Raw genomic sequence first — 18,430 nt, 5'->3', positions numbered from 1 at the left:
TCAAGTTTGTAAAGAACATATCCTTCATATAAGTTAATTCTTATTGAGATCAGTGGAGGAGCTGTGAAGAAAGGAGAGCGATATTTGGAGATCGTTCAAGTGAAGAAGGAGTTCAAGAAGGAAGACAAACTTTGGATTAGTTTTTGTCTAATTATTGTAGCCGAGCTAGTGATATTCAAGTTTGTAAAGAACATATCATTCATATAAGTTAATTCTTATTTTGGGTTCTCAAGAGTAAGAGTCCCGCAGTGTTTTTAATCTCATGATTGAGGTTTTCACTGCGTAACCAAAAATCTGGTGTTCTGTGTATTATTTTTGGTTTCTGCCCAGTAAGGATTGATACGTGCCTTGCAATCCCCGTTTTCCAGAAAACATAATTTTCAGTTTTTCACAATCTCTACAAGAAACATAGTATCACCAAAATGAGGCTCTTTGATCCAAACACAGCTGCCCTTCAGGCACTGAAAGGGAGCGGAATCAGCGTCATACTTGGCATTCAAAACCAAGACTTACCCGCACTGGCAGCAAGTCAAGAAGCTGTGAACGCATGGTTCACCACCAATGTTGAGCCTTACCTTGATGGTATTGAACTCAGTTATATTGCTGTTGGCAATGAGGTTATTCCCGGGCCCTTAGGCAACTACGTTTTTCCTGTAATGAGGTTTTTACGGACTATGCTTGATGGCAGAGAGCTGACTGGGATTAAGGTGACCACGGTTGTTCCAGGAACCGCCTTAGGATCTTCATACCCGCCTTCAAGTGGTGTATTCGCAGCGGAGGCTGTTGAAGTCATGACCAGCATTGTTCAATTTATAGCGTCAACCAATTCATCTCTTATGATCAATGCGTACCCTTACTTTGCCTACAAGTCAGACCCTGCCAATGTTCACTTGGACTATGCTCTATTCACTATTAAAACCTCGGTGATTCAAGACGGACCACTCGGCTACTACAACCTGTTGGATGCCATAGTGGATTCGTTTTACACCGCAATGGAGAAAGTAGGCGGCCCTAATGTCACGGTTGTGGTATCTGAAAGTGGTTGGCCTTCTGCTGGGAGCGGACAGTTCACCACCCCAGAACTTGCAGGGACATATAACCGGAATTTCATCAAACACATCAGTTCAAGGGTAGGAACACCAAAAAGACCTGATCAATTCATTGAAGGATACATCTTTGCCATGTTCAATGAGAATCAGAAACCTGAGGGCGAGGAGCAGCATTTTGGTCTTTTTTGTCCTAACATGGAACCTGTTTATCCTGTGTTTTAGATTCTTTAGTGATTAGACAAATAAAGATTCAAGGCAAACTCTGCCTATGAATCTATGATGTTTAGCTGAGAAATAGAATTAATGAAAATTCCCAATTTTCAACTTAATCTGATCTTGTACTTCAGAAGCATTTGGTTCATCCACCTACAAACACATACTATTCAACAGTGTTCAAATTCCAATACAAGGTTTTTATTTATCTAAATGTTCAAGCAGCATTACAATCAAAGGCGGGAGACTGCTTGCTCTTTAATACTTGTGTTGTTCAGAAAAGGGTAATCTGTGTACCCAACAACAGGGTCTTGGGTGTAAAAAGTCTTCCTGACATACTTAGTCAAGGGAGCATTCAGCTTCAATCTCAAAACCAAGTCGGGGTTTGAGATAAAATAGCGACCGTACGACACTAAATCAGCATCACCAGAAGCCACAGCTTCCATTCCTAGCTCTCTAGTAAAACCTCCACTAGCCATGAATGTACCTTGATAAGCTTTTCTCAGAGTCCTCATAAATTCGGCTTCGTCTTGATCACTGCCATGTTTGCCCGATTCTGCTTGACCATAGGCAGCGTAACGAGGCTGAGTCACATGGAGGTATGTGAGCTTTGAGCCTATGTTCTGTTGAAGCTTGTTAAGCCTTTCAATCACAGCAAAGCCTAGGCTAACTGGGTCGGAGTCCATAGCATCAAGGTGATCAATAGCTGGTGAGACTCTGACACCAACTCTATCAGCACCAATGGCTTCAACTACTGCTTGAACAATTTCAATCAAGAATTTGCAGCGATTTGCAAGCGACCCACCATACTCATCAGTTCGATCGTTGATCCCATCTTTCAAGAATTGATCAATTAGATAGCCATGTGCCCCATGGATCTCAATTCCATCAAAACCTGTAATATAGCATATACAGGTCAATCATAAGAGTCAAATCTCAACTGATTACGCTCATGAAGATTAATGTTCTCTAACCATTATGTTATGTTATCAGATGGCATTTGGGTAACAACTTTAGAAAAAGAGTCTGTCTAGCTAATATTCTAGATTTAGAGTGTGACATTACACAGAATGCTCTTATGCACATGAACAATTTATGTGGTGAAGAGAAACTGACCTGCTCGAATGGCATTCACAGCAGCGCGGCGATACTGCTCAACAATGTGGGGAATTTCATGTATTTCGAGGCGTTGAGGCTGAGGGTAAGTGCCATGAGACCCATCTGGCAAGAGAATTTTCCACCTCTTTGAAATGGGATTGTTGGTTGAAGAAATTGGCGATCCCCCACCAGGTTGGTAAACTATAACATAGATCAAAACAGTAAGTAACACTAAGTAACAACATGATCATTCTACTGCTGAAAACTTAAATGCAAAAACGAAGCTCCTGCCAAATGTGTCATGTATCTGCAACAAAATTACCTCCATGGGAAGCACGACCTTCATGCCATAGCTGACAGAAAATAATGGCTCCTTTCGCGTGAACGGCGTCGACTACCTTCTTCCATGCCTCAACCTGTTCATCCGAGAAAATCCCAGGAACATGTGGAAACCTGCTTCCACCATAATATAGTAAGAAGCTACTTAAAATTACCGGGTTGAGGTTAATAATAGGTAACTTCGATTTCAAGGTCGAAAGAGAAAAATCACATAAACATCGAAGGGCGGCCCTACTACGCCACTAGTTACAAGAGAGTGAATGATTGAGAGTAGAATTACGAAATTACCCAGCGGCTGTGTCAGAGACCAAAGTGCCTTCGCTGATGAGAAAGCCGCCGGGGGTTGACCTCTGAGAGTAGTACTCCGCCAGGGCCGGGTTCGGGACTCCGTTCAAGGCTCGGCACCGCGTCATCGGCGCAAGCACAACCCTGTAAGGGCAAATCGGTCAAAAACAAATAAAAACATCAAATGACAAGAATAACCTCCCGGATTTCCCTCGTCACAATTTCCAAGGAAATCGGAAAGCAGCAGCAACACTGACCTGTGAGAGAGATTGAACTTGGCCATCTTGAAAGGAGAGAAGAGAGTAACTGAGGAATCGGCCATTTTAGTTTTCCGATCTGAGAGATCACTAATTGAAAGCTGAGAGATGGACAAGAGAGAGAGGTGTTATAGTGGTGGTGGTCGGCGACTGTAGGTGGCGGGTCCCGACAACAGTGGGGAGGGAATAATAATTGAGAACGATATTCACGTGTGCATTGTTTTATGGATCTCCGACTCCGTTTGTTTATGGAAATGTGGAATAGTCTAGTCATTGTTTTAAAGCTGAGGGTTGAGTGGTTGACTGGAGGTGGTGATGAAACTGGTTGTGGTCACGATTTTGAATTGGGCTTTGGGTTTTGGTATTGAGTAGGAAGTAATATTTGGGCTCAATTTTCGTGCATGACGATACCCTATGAGGGACCCATCGGCCATTTTTCAGTTGAAGAATCAAAAATATGAACCGATGAAACTACATATGATTTCAGATAAGTGATAAGAATATCAACCAATCTTTCGTATGTCACGTGTCAACGATAGATATCGTTACCTTCAACCGAATTCTTATGAATGCATGAACAAGTTCTATTATTATAATTTTAAAATTTATTCACGTTAAAATCAGGGGCGTAACCAGTCACAAGGCTGGTTGGGCTATAGCCCAAGGGAGAATCAAGGAGAAAAAGCCCCAATTATATATGTAAACACATCATATTAAATTATTAAGCCTGACTTCCTTTAGTTCCTTTATTCCTTACCAGAGAGTAGCCGACAGCTCCTCTTCTTGAATCTTGACTTCCTCAGTTCCTCTTCCTCAGACCTCAGTTCCTTTCCTCTTCCTCAGACCTTAGTTCCTCTCAGTTCCTCTTCCTCAGACCTCAGTTCCTCTTCCTCCGACCGAGTTCGTCAGTTCGTAAGTTCCTCTTCCTCAGTTCCTCCAAGGCTCCAACCCGATTAGCTCCAGATCACCCACATAAAGGTAGTTCTAAGTTCTAATTTCATCTCTCCCAAGCCCCATTGATGGGTTTTGCTTGCAATTGACTGTGAGCTTTGAATTTCAGAGGTAATTGAAGTAATCGGAAGACCGGAACTTCGTAAGAGATCATTGAATGGCAAAAGTCTGAAATCTTTCCAAATCGTGTCATTCCTGTGAGTTCTCTCTTTCTAATTCTCTGCTTAATTAATTGCTTGGAGGTCATGAGGTGGATCAGTGGATGTTTGAAATATGTGATAGGGATGGCGGATGGGCTATTGATAAATCATAATCGGTATATTAGTTGCTTTGCGGTGGATTAATTGGTTTGCGGAATTGCGGTGGCTATTGGATAATTGGAAGCTTGCAATATTAAATATGGATGTTTGAAATATGCAATATTATATGTGGTTGCTTTCAGTTGCTTTAGTTGCTTAGTTTTTGTTTTTTGTTGTTTTTGTTTTGGTTATAAGTTATAACCTGGTGCTTGAATCTTGATGTTGGTTTTTGGTTTTTGTATATATATATAATTTTAATAATGATACATATATATTATTATAGGTATTGAATACAATGACGGATCACCGAAAACCCAAGCGGTATAAAAATCTTCTTTCATGGTTTACAAGTGATACTCCATCTAGTGGTAGCGGGAATGAGATTGGGAGTGGGAGTGGGAGTAGAAATGTGACTGATAATTCTGTGAATGATGTCCTTTTAAACTCTTGTCCATCTAGTCCGGTAGAAGAGTGTGGTAATGATAGAGTTGAGACAGAAGTGAGTTTTGATGTTACTTCTCTTGAACGTGATCCTGGAATACGACGTCTAATATGCAAGTATCCTTTGAATGAGCGTGACAATATTCGAAGAGCTTATGTGGTCTTAGGACCATATCAACCCCAATTAAGTAGTTATCCATCTTCTTGGGATGGAGGTCAAGGTCGAAAATTTTGTCATAAATGGTTCAAAGATTGGCATTGGCTTGAGTATTCCATAGAGTTGGATAAAGCATATTGCTTCCCTTGTTTCTTATTTGATAGTTATCCATCCCATCATCCAGCATTCACTGAATATGGGTTTCAAGGTTGGAAGAATGTTATGTCCAAACAATCTGGCATTTTGGGTCATGTGGGAGGCGTTAATTCCCCACATAATACTTGCATGCATAAGTGGGATACACTAAGAAACCCATCTAATCATATTGAAAGAGTGATTAGCACACAATCATCACAAGAAGTAGCAAATAACCGACTTCGGCTTAATTCTACTATAGAGAGTGTAAGGTTGTTGGCAAACCAGGGATGTGCTTTTAGAGGTCATGATGAATCGGCTAATTCATCCAATGGTGGCAATTTCAATGCGGTTTTGCAAGCCTTTGGAAGAGTTAATTTAGAAGTCCACAAAGTCTTACATAATGCTCCTGGGAATGCCAAGTATATTTCTCCAATTATTCAAAGACAAATCCTAAATATTCTTGGTAACAAAGTTAGAACCAAGATTCGTGAGGAAGTGGGAGATGCTAAATTTTGTATCCTTGTTGATGAAGCGGTTGATGTGTCTAATAGAGAACAAATGGCTATCATTCTTCGATTTGTTGATTGTGATGGGTTTATTAGAGAACGATTTTTCAAAGTTATTAGTGTTGCAGACACTTGTTCTCAAACTCTTAAAAATGAGATATCCAAAGTCCTTGCCCAATATGATCTTCAAGTAGAAAATATGTGTGGCCAAGGTTATGATGGCGCTAGCAACATGCGGGGTGAATTTAATGGTTTACAAGCTTTGTTTCGTGAAGAGTGTCCATATGCATATTATGTGCATTGCTTTGCTCATCGCTTACAATTGACTTTAAATGCCGCAGCTAAAGGAGTGCATGATATTTGGCAATTCTTTTCAACTCTAAATGTGATTGTTAATTTTGTTGATTCTTCTGCAAAACGGCATTCAGCATTAAGAGTCATCAGAGAAGAAGAAATTGCAGATTTAGTGGCTGCAGGTACCCTTGAGACAGGTACAGGGGCTAATCAAACTTGCACTTTGCAACGAGCAGGAGCTACTCGTTGGGGCTCACATCTTCGCTCTATTTCAAGTTTGATCAAGTTATTTGGAGCTACTCAAAAAACTCTTGCAGATTTGGTTGCAAATGGACCAAATAAATTACAAGGAGAAGCAAGGAGTGTAGGTAGGGCTATGAAGCGTTTTGATTTTGTGTTTTGCTTGCTTTTGATGCATGATGTCATGAAGATTACTGACTTTTTTTGTCAGTCATTGCAAAAAAAAGTCATAGACATCTTGAATGCTCTAAATTTTCTTTCAATAACAAAATCAAAACTTCAAGATATGAGAGAAGATGGTTGGGATGATTTGATTATGAAGGTTGAATCATTTTGTTGTGAGCATGATATTGTTATGCCAGATATGTCTGCTCCTTACAATAAAGGTACAGAGCGGGCTTGTGAACAAAATATTACAAAGGAGCATTTTTATCAGGTCAATATACTTAATGTTGTAATAGACTTTCAGTTGGCAGAGCTGGATAGTAGATTTACAGATAAGTCATTGAAGCTTCTTGTTCTTAGTGCTACATTTGATCCACGTGATAATTTTCAGTCATTCAGATCTGAAGATGTTTGCAATCTTGCTTTGAAGTTTTATCCTATGGATTTTTCATCATCTGATATGCTTGCTCTAGATATGGAGTGTGGATATTTTCTAACAGATATTCAGAGGGATCCAAGATTTGCCAAGACAACTTCTGTGTCTGATTTGTGTCGGCGGTTAGTTGAATCAAGAAAGTCAGCATTCTTTCCTATGATTTATAGATTGATTTGTCTTGTGTTGGCTCTGCCAGTTTCTACAGCAACAACAGAGAGAGCATTTTCGGCTATGAACATCATCAAAAATAAACTTAGAAATAAGATGGAAGATGACTTTCTTGATGATTTGATGGTTCTCTCCTATGATTTATAGATTGATTTGTCTTGTGTTGACTCTGCCAGTTTCTACAGCAACAACAGAGAGAGCATTTTCGGCTATGAACATCATCAAAAATAAACTTAGAAATAAGATGGAAGATGACTTTCTTGATGATTTGATGGTTCTCAACATTGAAAAAGAATTTGCTGATAGTATTGACAATGATTCTGTGATTGCTAAGTTTGAAATGAGTGGACCTCGGAGGGTACGATTTAGTTAGTTTTTATTATTTTACAACAAGTTTATGCTTGTAACTTTTAATTTAAGGGGTTTTGGTTTTATGTCCCCCCCCCCCCCCTATTTTATGTTTTGAATGATAATATTAAAGGCGTAAGGATGAGCCTCCCACTGGGTTCCAAACCTCAAAAGAAAAAAAAATTACGAGCTTGCAAAATTTGTATGCACTTAAATCCAGCCCAACCCCCTATTCCGATCCTGGATACGCCACTGGTTAAAATACTCAAAATTGTAAACTTTATAAAAATGATAAAACCTATAAATCTATGTAGCCAAAGCAGCTCAAACCAACAAACCAAAAGATAAAAAAATGAAAATTTCAGGTTTTCAACTTAATTTGATTTTGTACTTCACAAACTTTCATCTACATTGAATATAATCAATCTCTATATATAGTTTTATTTATCCAAAAGAACAAGTACAATTTTTCTACAGCATCAAAATCGTAAGGATAGCTAATTCTCATTCACACTTTCACTGTTTAGAAAAGGATAGTCTGTGTACCCAACAACAGGGTCATGGGTGTAGAAAGTCTCCCTATTATACTTATTCAAAGGAGCATTCAGCTTAAATCTCAAAACCAAGTCAGGGTTTGAGATAAACTGGCGACCATACGACACCAAATCAGTATCACCGGAAGCCACAGCATCCATTCCTAGCTCTCTGGTGAACCCTCCACTAGCCATGAATGTACCCTCATAAGCGTTTCTCAGAGTCCTCATGAACCGAGCTTCGTCTTGATCAAACTCTACTTGTCCTTGAGCTGCGAAACGAGGCTGAGTCACATGAAGATAAGCAAGCTTTGAGCCTACGTTTTGTTGAAGCTTGTTGACTCTTTCAATCACTGCCAAGCCTAGGCCAATTGGGTCGGAATCAATAGCGTCAAGGTGATCAATAGCTGGTGAGATTCTAACAGCAACTCTATCAGCACCAACGGCTTCAACTACTGCTTGAACAGTTTCGATCAGGAACTTGCAGCGGTTTTCAAGCGACCCACCATACTCATCAGTTCTATCGTTGATCCCATCTTTCAAGAATTGATCGATGAGGTAGCCATGTGCAGAATGGATCTCAATTCCATCAAAACCTATACATTATCAAAGATAAATCATAAGATCAAAGCTCCCAGTAATGTGCAATGAAGAATAACATTATCTTTTTAAGTATATTATGTTGTCAAATAGTCATATTCGCGACATATTAAAACAAAACTTCTTGGGAGTGTGACATGATACATTACAAAAGTGTACCAATTATGTGCTGCATAGATACTGACCTGCACGAATGGCATTCAAGGCAGCGTGGCGATACTGCTCAACGATCTGGGGTATTTCGTGGGTCTCGAGGCGTCGAGGTTCAGGGTAAGCGTCATGAGACCCATCTGGCAAGAGAACTTTCCATCTCTTTGAGATGGGGTTGTTGGTTGAAGAAATTGGTGATCCCCCACCAGGTTGAAGAACTATAACATTGGACAAATAACAAGTAGAAAAATGATCATTTTATGCTGAGGAATTACTTGCAAAACAAAGCTAGCTCTGCCATTTAAACATGTATGTGACAAAATTACCTTGATGAGAAGCACGACCGACATGCCAAAGTTGACAGAAAATGATGCCACCTTTGGCGTGAACAGCATCGACCACCTTCTTCCATGCCTCAACCTGTTCATCTGTGTAAATCCCAGGAACATGTGGAAACCTGCTTCCACCATAACACAGTATATAACTAAGAAACTACTCATTCCATCTAAATAATTTAAAACAGGGAACTTAGAGTTGGACGTTCAAAGAGTAAAGCCTAGTCAATGAAGTATTGAAAATGATTATCATATTGACTCATTGAGTAACATTCAGAATTACGAAATTACCCAGCGCTTGCGTCCGAGGGCGAAGTGCCTTCTGTGATAAGAAAGCCGCCGGGGGTTGACCTCTGAGAATAGTACTCGACCAGTGATGGCTGAGGAACTTCGTTCAATGCTCGACACCTCGTCATTGGCGCAAGCACCACTCTGTAAAAGAATTAAAGAACAAATTCATCAAAATATTAATCTAAAAATCATTGCGTAAATCTCCAACGTGGTACATGTAGTATAATGAATCGAAAAAATGACATAAAAAATATATATTTGTGAATGAACCCAAAATCAAATGACAAGTATGCCCTGCCGGAAATCTATGTTACTCTGGTCAATTGGACAATCTCCAAGGAAATGGGAAATAAGCGACAGAAGGGTGACTGACCTGTGAGAGAGGTTGAACTTGCCCATCTTGTAAGGAGAGAACAGAGTGAGTCCTGTGGATGAAGAATCTGCCATTTTTGTTTTCCTATTTGAGGTATAGAATTCAGTCTCAGATCAACAAAGCTGAACCGTGCACTGTATTTAAGTTGTAGAAAGAAATGAGGGAGGTTTCAGCTTTATATAGGAAAACAGTGGCGCTTTAAAGCGTCAGTGATGACTCTTAATGGTTGTTCTGGTGGGTTCTGATGGAAAGGTGTGGGGGTCGGTGACTAACAGAGGCGGGTCGTAATCGATGAGGGGGGGAATGTTATTTGCGTGCGAATTGTTTTTGTGGATCTCCGACCTCGTTTGTTATGGAAAAGTTTGGTCAGACGAGGATTTCAAGCGTGTTTTGACTTTTGACGGTGTTACCGTTTAGACGCGGAAGCCCAGTGACCCCGGGGATGATTTTAAAATGGGCTTGGATTTTGATGTTAGACTTTAAGGGCTTGATCTGATCTTTTTCTTTTTCATTTAAGGATCTAAACATCAGAATTGCTACAAAGTTTGTATTCTAAATGCTCAATTGAATAAATTACTACATCCAAATCAATTAGTCTATGTGGCCTTATTTTGATATATATATATATATATATATATATATATATATATATATATATATATATATATTTTACCCCATGTATGTTTGTGTTGGCGCTTAAGTTGTCAGGATTACACATACGTAATAGTCTCGGATATTTCTTATATCTTTAACCATAAAAAGAATGTAGCTCTGCTTGTTCTATTCGAGAGGAGTAGAAATTGGAAAATCATTACTACAACAAAATCATGACAATACCATCATATTTTCTCAATAAACAATCAATTACAATCATATATGATCCCTCCTCTTGAATTTTGACATATCCGAGTACATAAGTTTGACAAAGACCATCTTATGACTTTTCCTTCGACAATCAAAACATTTCAATAGAGTTGTTAAACCAACCATTGAGTACTTGATAATGTAGTTAATTGACAATTCAAAGTTTGACTGTGGTTGATTAGTATTAATTACTGGGGAATTTGAAGCTGCAAAGAACTTATTAGCGTAGGTACAAATAGGTCTGGGCGTCAGGACCCGAAAGACCGAGAACCCGACCCGGACCGACTCAAAAAGTCCGAATCGGGTCGGTTTCAAGAAGAAATATTTCGGTTCGGTGCAAAGCTTGACCTGATTACAAACTATCAATCTCAGTCTCGATCTTAGGATTTCCTAAGTTCGGTCCACCCGAACCGACCCAATCTCAGGCTCTCAGCCCCTCTCTGAGCTCTCTCTCTCTTCCCAAAGTTCAAGTTCTGAATCCAATTCCGATTCCGATTCCAATTCGAGGACAAGACCCAATACGAGGAAGACGAAGAGGATGAAGAAGATGAAGTCTTCTCTTTGAGACTCGACCCTTATGAGAGTACAATCACCGAAACCAGTCAAGATCCCTAGGTTGCATCACCTGCAAAAACTCCTTAAGCTTAGGATCATCAATCTCATCCTCATCCTCACTCCTCTTCTCTCCCATGCCGCCCCGACTTTTCTTGATGGCCTCCTGAGCTTGAAGCTCGGAGAGGAGTAGATCGAAGTCGCCGAAGAAGAAGAAGAAGATATGGTAAATAGAGAACTGCATAATGGGGATTGGGGAGGAAGAAAAAAGAAAGAGAAAAAGAAGAAGACGACGACTGGAAAAGAAAGAGAGAGTAGAAAGTAAAAGAGGGTTCTGGGTTCTGTTTTGTTTTATTTCTACCGCCTAGGATGAAATAAATATAAACTTTGCACAAATTATACTGAGAGCGTCTCATGCTCTAGTGGTTGGGAGCGAGGCTTTCGTGTAAGAGGTCGGGGGTTCAAACCTCACCTCTTACTAAATTTTGTGTATATTTTGCATAAAGCTCGGGAAATTGGATTTTGGGCCTGAAAAGCCCGAAGATCGAACCGGCCCGTTTGGTATCAGTTTCCATTTATGAAAAAGCCCGGACCTATTGTTTCGGGCTCGGTCTCGGTTTTACCAAATTTCAGGCCCGGCCCGACCCGAGCCCAAGCCTAGGTACAAACATTTACGTACCTGAATCTTTATTTGATTTTATACTTTGGTACACCTTTGGTCGTATCCTAGTTAGTAAAACATGAGATAAACGCTTACGTGTATTATTCAGAACTTTATCAAATAATTCATTGAAAAGTTTGATAAAATAATGTTAGTTAATTAATTAGGTAGTTTTTAATTTTAAAATATTAATTTTTATTCAATTTTATTCAATAATATGTGTTTGGTGGGGTGGTAAGGCTTTGGTCTCATATATAAGAGGTCAGGAGTTCGAGCCCCATCAAGGGTGGGAATGGGGTGGGGTTTTTTTTTAAAAAAAAAAAAAGTGTAAAATATAAAGAGAAAAATAAAATAAAAGTCGTGTATAATACTTTTAGATCTAAAAGTATGAGAAATTTAATGAGTCTCTTTCAACAATACGAAGTATGGAAGCATTTTTGAAAAAAAACATCAATACGTGTTTTATTGGTGTTTCATATGGCAAATTACTAACAGAGGTTTATACACACTATTCCATCACATTCAAAACACAATCTCTCTATATGTGAAGGTTTTGTTCATCCAAACGAACAAGAACAATTTCAACAGCATCAAAATCAAAGGGAGGACGCTCATCCTCTTTCACACTTTCTCTGTTAAGAAAAGGGTAGTTTGTGCATCCAACTATAGGGTCATCGGTGTAGAAAGTTTCCTTAATATACTTGTTCAAAGGAGCATTCAGCTTAAACCTCAACACCAAATCAGGGCTAGCTTAAGATAAAATCCCGGCCATAAGACACTAAATCAGCATCACCGGAAGCCATAGCTTCCATTCCAAGCTCTCCAGTAAACCCACCACTAGCCATGAATGTACCTTGATAAGCTTCTCGCAAAGTCCTCATGAATTGAGCTAGCTTCTTCTCTGTCTTGATCAAACTCTACTTGGCCATGTGTCCCTTTTGCATCAATGGGCACAGATATGTGTCCCTATAGGCACACATTCCATTTGTCCCCTTAGGCCCTTTTTCTAGTAGTAACAGCAATGACGTGGACAAATTAAGTCTCGTTTGAGACTGCTTCGCTTTAAAAAAAAATCAGTTTTTATCTAAAATTTTATTATATTTGGTAAATTAATAAAAAAAATGGTGTTCATTGAAAATTATATGTCACTGGCAATAAATTTTAGAAGTTTTTTGGAAGCATTATAACACACGAAGGTTTTGTTAAATTTTATAAAATCTCAGTAACACCCTCATACATTATCGAAAATATTAGCCCTTATCATGTATATACATATGTTCTTATCATGAATGCAATGTAGACATTGGGCTCTAGCTGTTCGGTTTTTAATTTTTATTTTATTTTTTTAGTTCAGATAGATATTAATTTGATTCTAAATTTTGATGATATTCAGCTATTTTTTCGATGATCTATTGTTCATTATTATTGTAGTGTTTTATTGGTCAAAATAATTATTTACATTTTGGAGGGAAAAAAGATAAATGGACATGATCGATTTGTTAAAAAGTGAAAGAAAGAAAAATTAAAATCATGTCCTTTGTGGTCAATAAATATATATACACCACATTTACTTCGAATTTATCAAAAGTTTTGAAGTTGTTTTATGCATTGACAGCGCTTTTAAAAGTATTGCTTACCAAACACGAAACTATTTTAATTCACAACTGATTATTCTCATAACACCGTAGCAGCAGTTTTTTTAAAAAAATTACAGCAATCCCAAACTAGCCCTTAAAATTACCCGTTACATATGTCAAATGAAAATATGAAATGACATGAATATGGAAAATTTCTCTTTTTAATGGAGATGCGTTGAGTTCAAGAATTGTATTGATGATGAGATGTTTTATACACGGGCATGATTTTGAATTGGGTTTGGGTCCAATCTTTGGGTTTGATCAAACTAAGTGCATGGCAGGGGCTTGATCCCCTCGTATTTTCTTGTTTCTTATTTCTTGTTTCTTGTTTCGTTAACGACTTGAATTAGTCATTGAAAATGCTAAAAAGCTTCATTATGCTTTAATTGAATACTCTTGACAGGTTGTGCCATATAAGATGGGATGCATGTGGTTATTAAAAATGTGATTTACCTATCATTATTCATTTGTTTGAGTAATGCTGGATAATTCACCTTTTTGAGAACCACATACATCTCACCTTATGTGACGTTGACGTAGCAAAAAGCTCAATTTTTAGAGAATTTCATTAAATGACATGTATTTCCAACATCGACTATCACATGTGATAAGTGAGATACAGTGCTACCTAAAAAAGTGATTCGATCACCTAACATTACTCAATTTTTTTATTATTTAAAATAAAAAAATAAAATAAAACCTTAAGGCACCCCACCTTTACATATGCCAGTGAGAATCAAACTCATGACATTTACAATGTTGGAATTATAACTTACCAACAAGTCACAACTCACCAAGAATTACTCAATTTGTTTAAACATATTGTATTCATCACATTTAAATCACAATAAGGATTTATTCAACCAAACGAACAAGAACAATTTCAACAGCATCAAAATCAAAATGGGGAGAGCTCATCCTCTTTCACACTTTCTCTTTCCAGAAAAGGGTAGTCTGTGTACCCAACTACAGGGTCATCGGTGTAGAAAGTCTCCCTAATATACTTGTTCAAAGGAGCATTCAACTTAAACCTCAACACCAAGTCAGGGTTTGAGATAAAATTTCGGCCAAACGACACTAAATCAGCATCACCGGAAGCCACGGTTTCCATTCCTAGTTCTCTCGTAAACCCTCCACTAGCCATGAATGTACCTTGATAAGCTTCTCGCAAAGTCCTCATGAATTGAGCTTCTCTGTCTTTATCAAACTCGGACCAGCCTACGTTTATTTGAGTAGCGAAACGAGGCTGAGTCACATGGAGATAAGCGAGCTTTGAACCTACGTTGTATTGAAGCTCATTGAGCCTGCCAATCACTGCAAGGCCTAGTCCAATCGGGTCGGAGTCCGTAGCATCATGAAAATCAATAGCTGGTGAGATTCTGACGGCAACTCTGTCAGCACCAATTGCTTCAACTACTGCTTGAACAATTTGAATCAAGAATTTGCAACGGTTTGCAAGCGACCCACCATACTCATCAGTTCGATCGTTGATTCCATCTTTCAAGAATTGATCAATGAGGTAGCCGTGTGCCGCATGAATCTCAATTCCATCAAAACCTAAAATACACCATATAAGCTAGTATGTACGATGAAGATCGAGTACGTGCGTAACATTAATTCTCTTAGATGTGTTATGTATGTGATGAATAGAAGCTGACCTGCTCGAACTGCATTTAAGGCAGCGCGGCGATACTGCTCAACAATCAGAGGTATTTCGTGGGTTTCGAGGCGTCGAGGTTGTGGGTAAGTCTCTTGAGATCCATCTGGCATCGGAACTTTCCATCTATTTGAAATGGGATTGTTGGTTGAAGAAATCGGCGAACCCCCGCCAGGTTGGTAAACTAGAACATTGACCGAAACAAGTAACAAAATGATAATCTTACTGCTGAAGAATGCAAAATGAAGGTTTGACAGTTATATATGTATGTAACTTATTACCTTGATGAGAAGCACGACCTACATGCCAAAGTTGACAGAAAAAAATGGCACCTTTGGCGTGAACGGCGTCGACAACCTTTTTCCATGCCTCAACCTGTTCATCCGTGTAAATCCCAGGAACACGTGGATACCTGTTTCCAGCATAACAAACTAAGAAACTACGTACGTACTTCTTTAAACCAACAAATTTTAAATGAATTAAGAACCTAGAATTCGATCGATTGAGGTCCAAGTGGTGAAGCCACTAGTCAATGTAGTATTGAAGAAAATGATTATCATTGAGAAACATTGAGAACTATGGAAATACCCAGCGCTTGTGTCGGAGGGCGAAGTGCCTTCACTGATTAACAAGCCACCGGGGGTTGACCTCTGAGAATAATACTTGACCATCGCTGGCTGCGGAATTTCGTTATGTGCTCGACACCTAGTCAGTGGCGCAAGCACTATCCTGCACATGTAAACGCAAGATCCGTCTAAACGTACAAAGACTGAAAATTATAACGTAAATCCCCCAAGTGGTATTGGAGTCCTTAAAAGTACTTAATTTTTTGTTCTTTTATGTTTCTACTTTCTAGCTTGAGATTTGCATCTTTGAAAGGTGAGAGGGTTGTACTCTTACCTTCTTGTTTCTGCATGTATTTGGGAGACGTCCCTCTATTTTTCCTTTTTATAATAAAGTAAAAATAAATGGACGACCAGTGAGTTTTCAGAGTGATAGACCCTTCGTCTACGGGTTTGAGGGTGGATCTTGTGTCTTACAATATCTATCTCTAATTAATGAACTAATATTGTCTAAGGGCAATGATATGGGGCCTCAATGAGGCCTAAGATTTGTGGCCTCAAATCTTAGGTGTCATGCCATGTAAGCAAATACAAATTTTTTTTTAATTCCACATAATATATCTTGCCACATCATACTATTGCAACACCAACTTTACCCTTTTATATTTCTTTTTAGATGTTAGGGGGTGAATAAATTACATTAATGAATTTAATTAGGTGATGAAAAAAATATCGGCTATTAATTATGTACTAATTTAAGAGATATGTCTACAAATTATTTGACCAATATTTTTCTTCATTTAATTAAATTTGTTTCCTATAATTTTTCTTTCCAAATAGCATTAATATATTGAATTAGGTGTCAAGAAATAGGCATTAAATTTTCTTTCCAAATATTGATTAATTTCATATAAAAAAATAGCATTAATAAATTGAATTTGAAAAATACGTATGTCTAAATTAAGAGGTAAGAAAAAATTTCATGTTAGTAGCAGTCATTAGTTATCATCTACAATGTAAATATTAGGGAAAAAAACAAACAAAAAATAATAAACTCTATTTCAAATTATTATTATTTTTAGAATAAATGTCAACTCCATTAATAAAACTACATCATAAATGAAAAATACAAAAATAAAACAATGAACATAAAACCTAGCAAAGATACAATTGGATGCAAAAATGCCTCTGAGGACGCATCGGGTGTAAACCGTGCCAGATCCCCACCGCGCCATCGGAGTCACCCAAATCCTCCATATTCATGGAGGAAGATTCAGAAGCAGACCGCGAGGGCGGCCGCTCTCTCCCTTAGCAGAGTGCTAGGTCACTAGATAAAGAATACAATCTAATATTATAAACTCAATTTCAATGTTTAAACCCTAGCTACATAAAGAGAAAAAAAATGAACAAAAGAATATATAATAATCATATGAATATGTATTTTTCACATTATATTTTTAAAATTTGCAGGAACCCAATAAAGGTTGAATTTATATACATGTGTTATGCAAATCTTTTGTTCGAATATATGTGCAAATCTATTGACTGAATTACATGTAATTTTTTCTGTTCTTGATTGAAGAAAAAAAATTGTTGTTTAAATCGAAGCATGAGTGTAACAAAAAGGGAAAATGAAAAAAAAAAAAAAAAAAAAACCAAAATATTTTTTTAGAAAAAATCCAAACTAGCTAATTTAGGGTCATTAGATTCTGGAAGGATAAAATAGTCTTTTTCTCAAGAATTACATAACATGATCTAACAAATAAGTGACGTGTGTAGGTGACATGACATGACACCTAACATTGAGGCCATAAATCTTAGGCCTCATTGAGGCCACAAATCATTTTCCTATTGTCTAATTCTTTATGTGTTAAGAAAAAATTTACTATAATGAATCGGAGAAAATATTAGCAAAAAAAAAAAAAAAAAAGTGAAAGTTGATATATATCTCGGCTGCTAAAAGTGTCGAAGAGATCACTCGTTAGTGTATGTTTGGTTCTAAATTATGTATCAAATTGGCCATCGATTATACTCTATATATTCCGTGTTATGTATTAAACTACATCAAACAATAAGTATACGGTATACCCTCTCGGATTTCTCTCTTGCTCTTGTCAATCAGATAAGTTGGAGTAAACATACCCAACTTGTGAGATAAGACTGACCTGTGAGAGAGATTGAACCTGCCCATCTTGTAAGGAGAGAACAGGGTGGGTCCTTTTGATGAAGAATCCGCCATTTCTTATATATCTTTTCTTATGTTTGAGGTATAGAATCTCAGGTGAGTAAATTAAGGGGGGTGTATTGTATTTGGATTTGTGCAGATTTTTTTTAAATGACAGACTTTTTGAAAAGTCTACAGACTCTTTAAAAAGTTGATAGACTGTTATGGAGTTCTTAAAACCATTGATTTTAGCAACAGACTTTTATTGATTCATGAAAATCTATATACTTTATTATGAATGACTTCTACAGATTTCCTAGAATGTACAAAATATAAAACAAAAAACAAAAAACAAAAAAAAATAAAACAAATGCAGCCCAAACACAAAACAAAATAATAACTTGTTGTCTCTAGAGAATGCTCTAGTATCTTCTAATAGAAATTGACTCAAATAAATAATTGTTAGTTTGTCTAGCGAGTTTGTTCTCATTCCTAATCTCCCAACAACATAAATATACAATATAGATCACTTGATGTTTATGGTTAATTATTCTCATCAATTTTGTTTTCGCCGATTAACATATATTGTAGCAATATTGGTCAATGTCTTGATTTATAATCAATCAATTGAAATTCAATTGTTCAACCTTTTTTTTGAACCATAAT

The 18,430-nt window shown here is 37.7% G+C and overlaps 5 protein-coding genes across 5 annotated transcripts; 2 read left to right on the top strand and 3 right to left on the bottom strand.

Annotated features, from left to right (window-relative positions):
* The first annotated feature begins 216 nt into the window (after positions 1–216).
* Positions 217–1,299, top strand: LOC133713875 (probable glucan endo-1,3-beta-glucosidase BG5). The gene has a single exon (XM_062139906.1). The coding sequence runs from the start codon at positions 423–425 to the stop codon at positions 1,269–1,271; it is 849 nt and encodes a 282-aa protein (XP_061995890.1). The 5' UTR covers positions 217–422; the 3' UTR covers positions 1,272–1,299.
* A 132-nt stretch (positions 1,300–1,431) lies between these two features.
* Positions 1,432–3,454, bottom strand: LOC133713871 (12-oxophytodienoate reductase 3-like). The gene is made up of 5 exons (XM_062139899.1): positions 3,242–3,454; positions 2,988–3,128; positions 2,683–2,813; positions 2,379–2,561; positions 1,432–2,157 (listed from the first exon to the last, which is right to left on the bottom strand). Exons 1-5 carry the CDS (start codon positions 3,304–3,306, stop codon positions 1,496–1,498), a joined length of 1,182 nt encoding a protein of 393 aa, XP_061995883.1. The 5' UTR covers positions 3,307–3,454; the 3' UTR covers positions 1,432–1,495.
* A 533-nt stretch (positions 3,455–3,987) lies between these two features.
* LOC133727105 (uncharacterized) lies at positions 3,988–7,474 on the top strand. The gene is made up of 3 exons (XM_062154732.1): positions 3,988–4,219; positions 4,302–4,389; positions 4,775–7,474. Exon 3 carries the CDS (start codon positions 4,787–4,789, stop codon positions 7,181–7,183), a length of 2,397 nt encoding a protein of 798 aa, XP_062010716.1. The 5' UTR covers positions 3,988–4,219; positions 4,302–4,389; positions 4,775–4,786; the 3' UTR covers positions 7,184–7,474.
* A 321-nt stretch (positions 7,475–7,795) lies between these two features.
* On the bottom strand, positions 7,796–9,910 carry LOC133713860 (12-oxophytodienoate reductase 3-like). Its single transcript, XM_062139891.1, has 5 exons — positions 9,667–9,910; positions 9,294–9,434; positions 8,994–9,124; positions 8,703–8,885; positions 7,796–8,513 (listed from the first exon to the last, which is right to left on the bottom strand). Exons 1-5 carry the CDS (start codon positions 9,738–9,740, stop codon positions 7,882–7,884), a joined length of 1,161 nt encoding a protein of 386 aa, XP_061995875.1. The 5' UTR covers positions 9,741–9,910; the 3' UTR covers positions 7,796–7,881.
* A 4,278-nt stretch (positions 9,911–14,188) lies between these two features.
* LOC133727104 (12-oxophytodienoate reductase 3-like) lies at positions 14,189–17,890 on the bottom strand. The gene is made up of 5 exons (XM_062154731.1): positions 17,766–17,890; positions 15,626–15,766; positions 15,319–15,449; positions 15,039–15,221; positions 14,189–14,937 (listed from the first exon to the last, which is right to left on the bottom strand). Exons 1-5 carry the CDS (start codon positions 17,837–17,839, stop codon positions 14,279–14,281), a joined length of 1,188 nt encoding a protein of 395 aa, XP_062010715.1. The 5' UTR covers positions 17,840–17,890; the 3' UTR covers positions 14,189–14,278.
* Positions 17,891–18,430: the final 540 nt, after the last annotated feature.

The sequence above is a fragment of the Rosa rugosa genome, chromosome 1 (genome assembly GCF_958449725.1).
Source record: "Rosa rugosa chromosome 1, drRosRugo1.1, whole genome shotgun sequence".
NCBI classification, from domain to species: Eukaryota; Viridiplantae; Streptophyta; class Magnoliopsida; order Rosales; family Rosaceae; genus Rosa; species Rosa rugosa.
This window is presented reverse-complemented; position numbering and strand designations above follow the sequence as displayed.

Bases quoted from the DNA above. Each gene is read 5' to 3' on its own strand.
- LOC133713871 (XM_062139899.1), bottom strand. From the start codon at position 3,306: ATGGCCGATTCCTCAGTTACTCTCTTCTCTCCTTTCAAGATGGCCAAG. The intron at 3,129-3,241 runs GTCAGTGTTGCT...TTGCCCTTACAG, and splicing joins AAGTTCAATCTCTCTCACAG to GGTTGTGCTTGCGCCGATGA. The intron at 2,562-2,682 runs GTAATTTTGTTG...TCTATGTTATAG, and splicing joins AGGTCGTGCTTCCCATGGAG to TTTACCAACCTGGTGGGGGA.
- LOC133727105 (XM_062154732.1), top strand. From the start codon at position 4,787: ATGACGGATCACCGAAAACCCAAGCGGTATAAAAATCTTCTTTCATGG.
- LOC133713860 (XM_062139891.1), bottom strand. From the start codon at position 9,740: ATGGCAGATTCTTCATCCACAGGACTCACTCTGTTCTCTCCTTACAAG. The intron at 9,435-9,666 runs GTCAGTCACCCT...ATTCTTTTACAG, and splicing joins AAGTTCAACCTCTCTCACAG to AGTGGTGCTTGCGCCAATGA. The intron at 9,125-9,293 runs GTAATTTCGTAA...TGGTGGAAGCAG, and splicing joins CCCTCGGACGCAAGCGCTGG to GTTTCCACATGTTCCTGGGA.
- LOC133727104 (XM_062154731.1), bottom strand. From the start codon at position 17,839: ATGGCGGATTCTTCATCAAAAGGACCCACCCTGTTCTCTCCTTACAAG. The intron at 15,450-15,625 runs GTATTTCCATAG...TGCTGGAAACAG, and splicing joins CCCTCCGACACAAGCGCTGG to GTATCCACGTGTTCCTGGGA. The intron at 15,222-15,318 runs GTAATAAGTTAC...TCAATGTTCTAG, and splicing joins AGGTCGTGCTTCTCATCAAG to TTTACCAACCTGGCGGGGGT.
- LOC133713875 (XM_062139906.1), top strand. From the start codon at position 423: ATGAGGCTCTTTGATCCAAACACAGCTGCCCTTCAGGCACTGAAAGGG.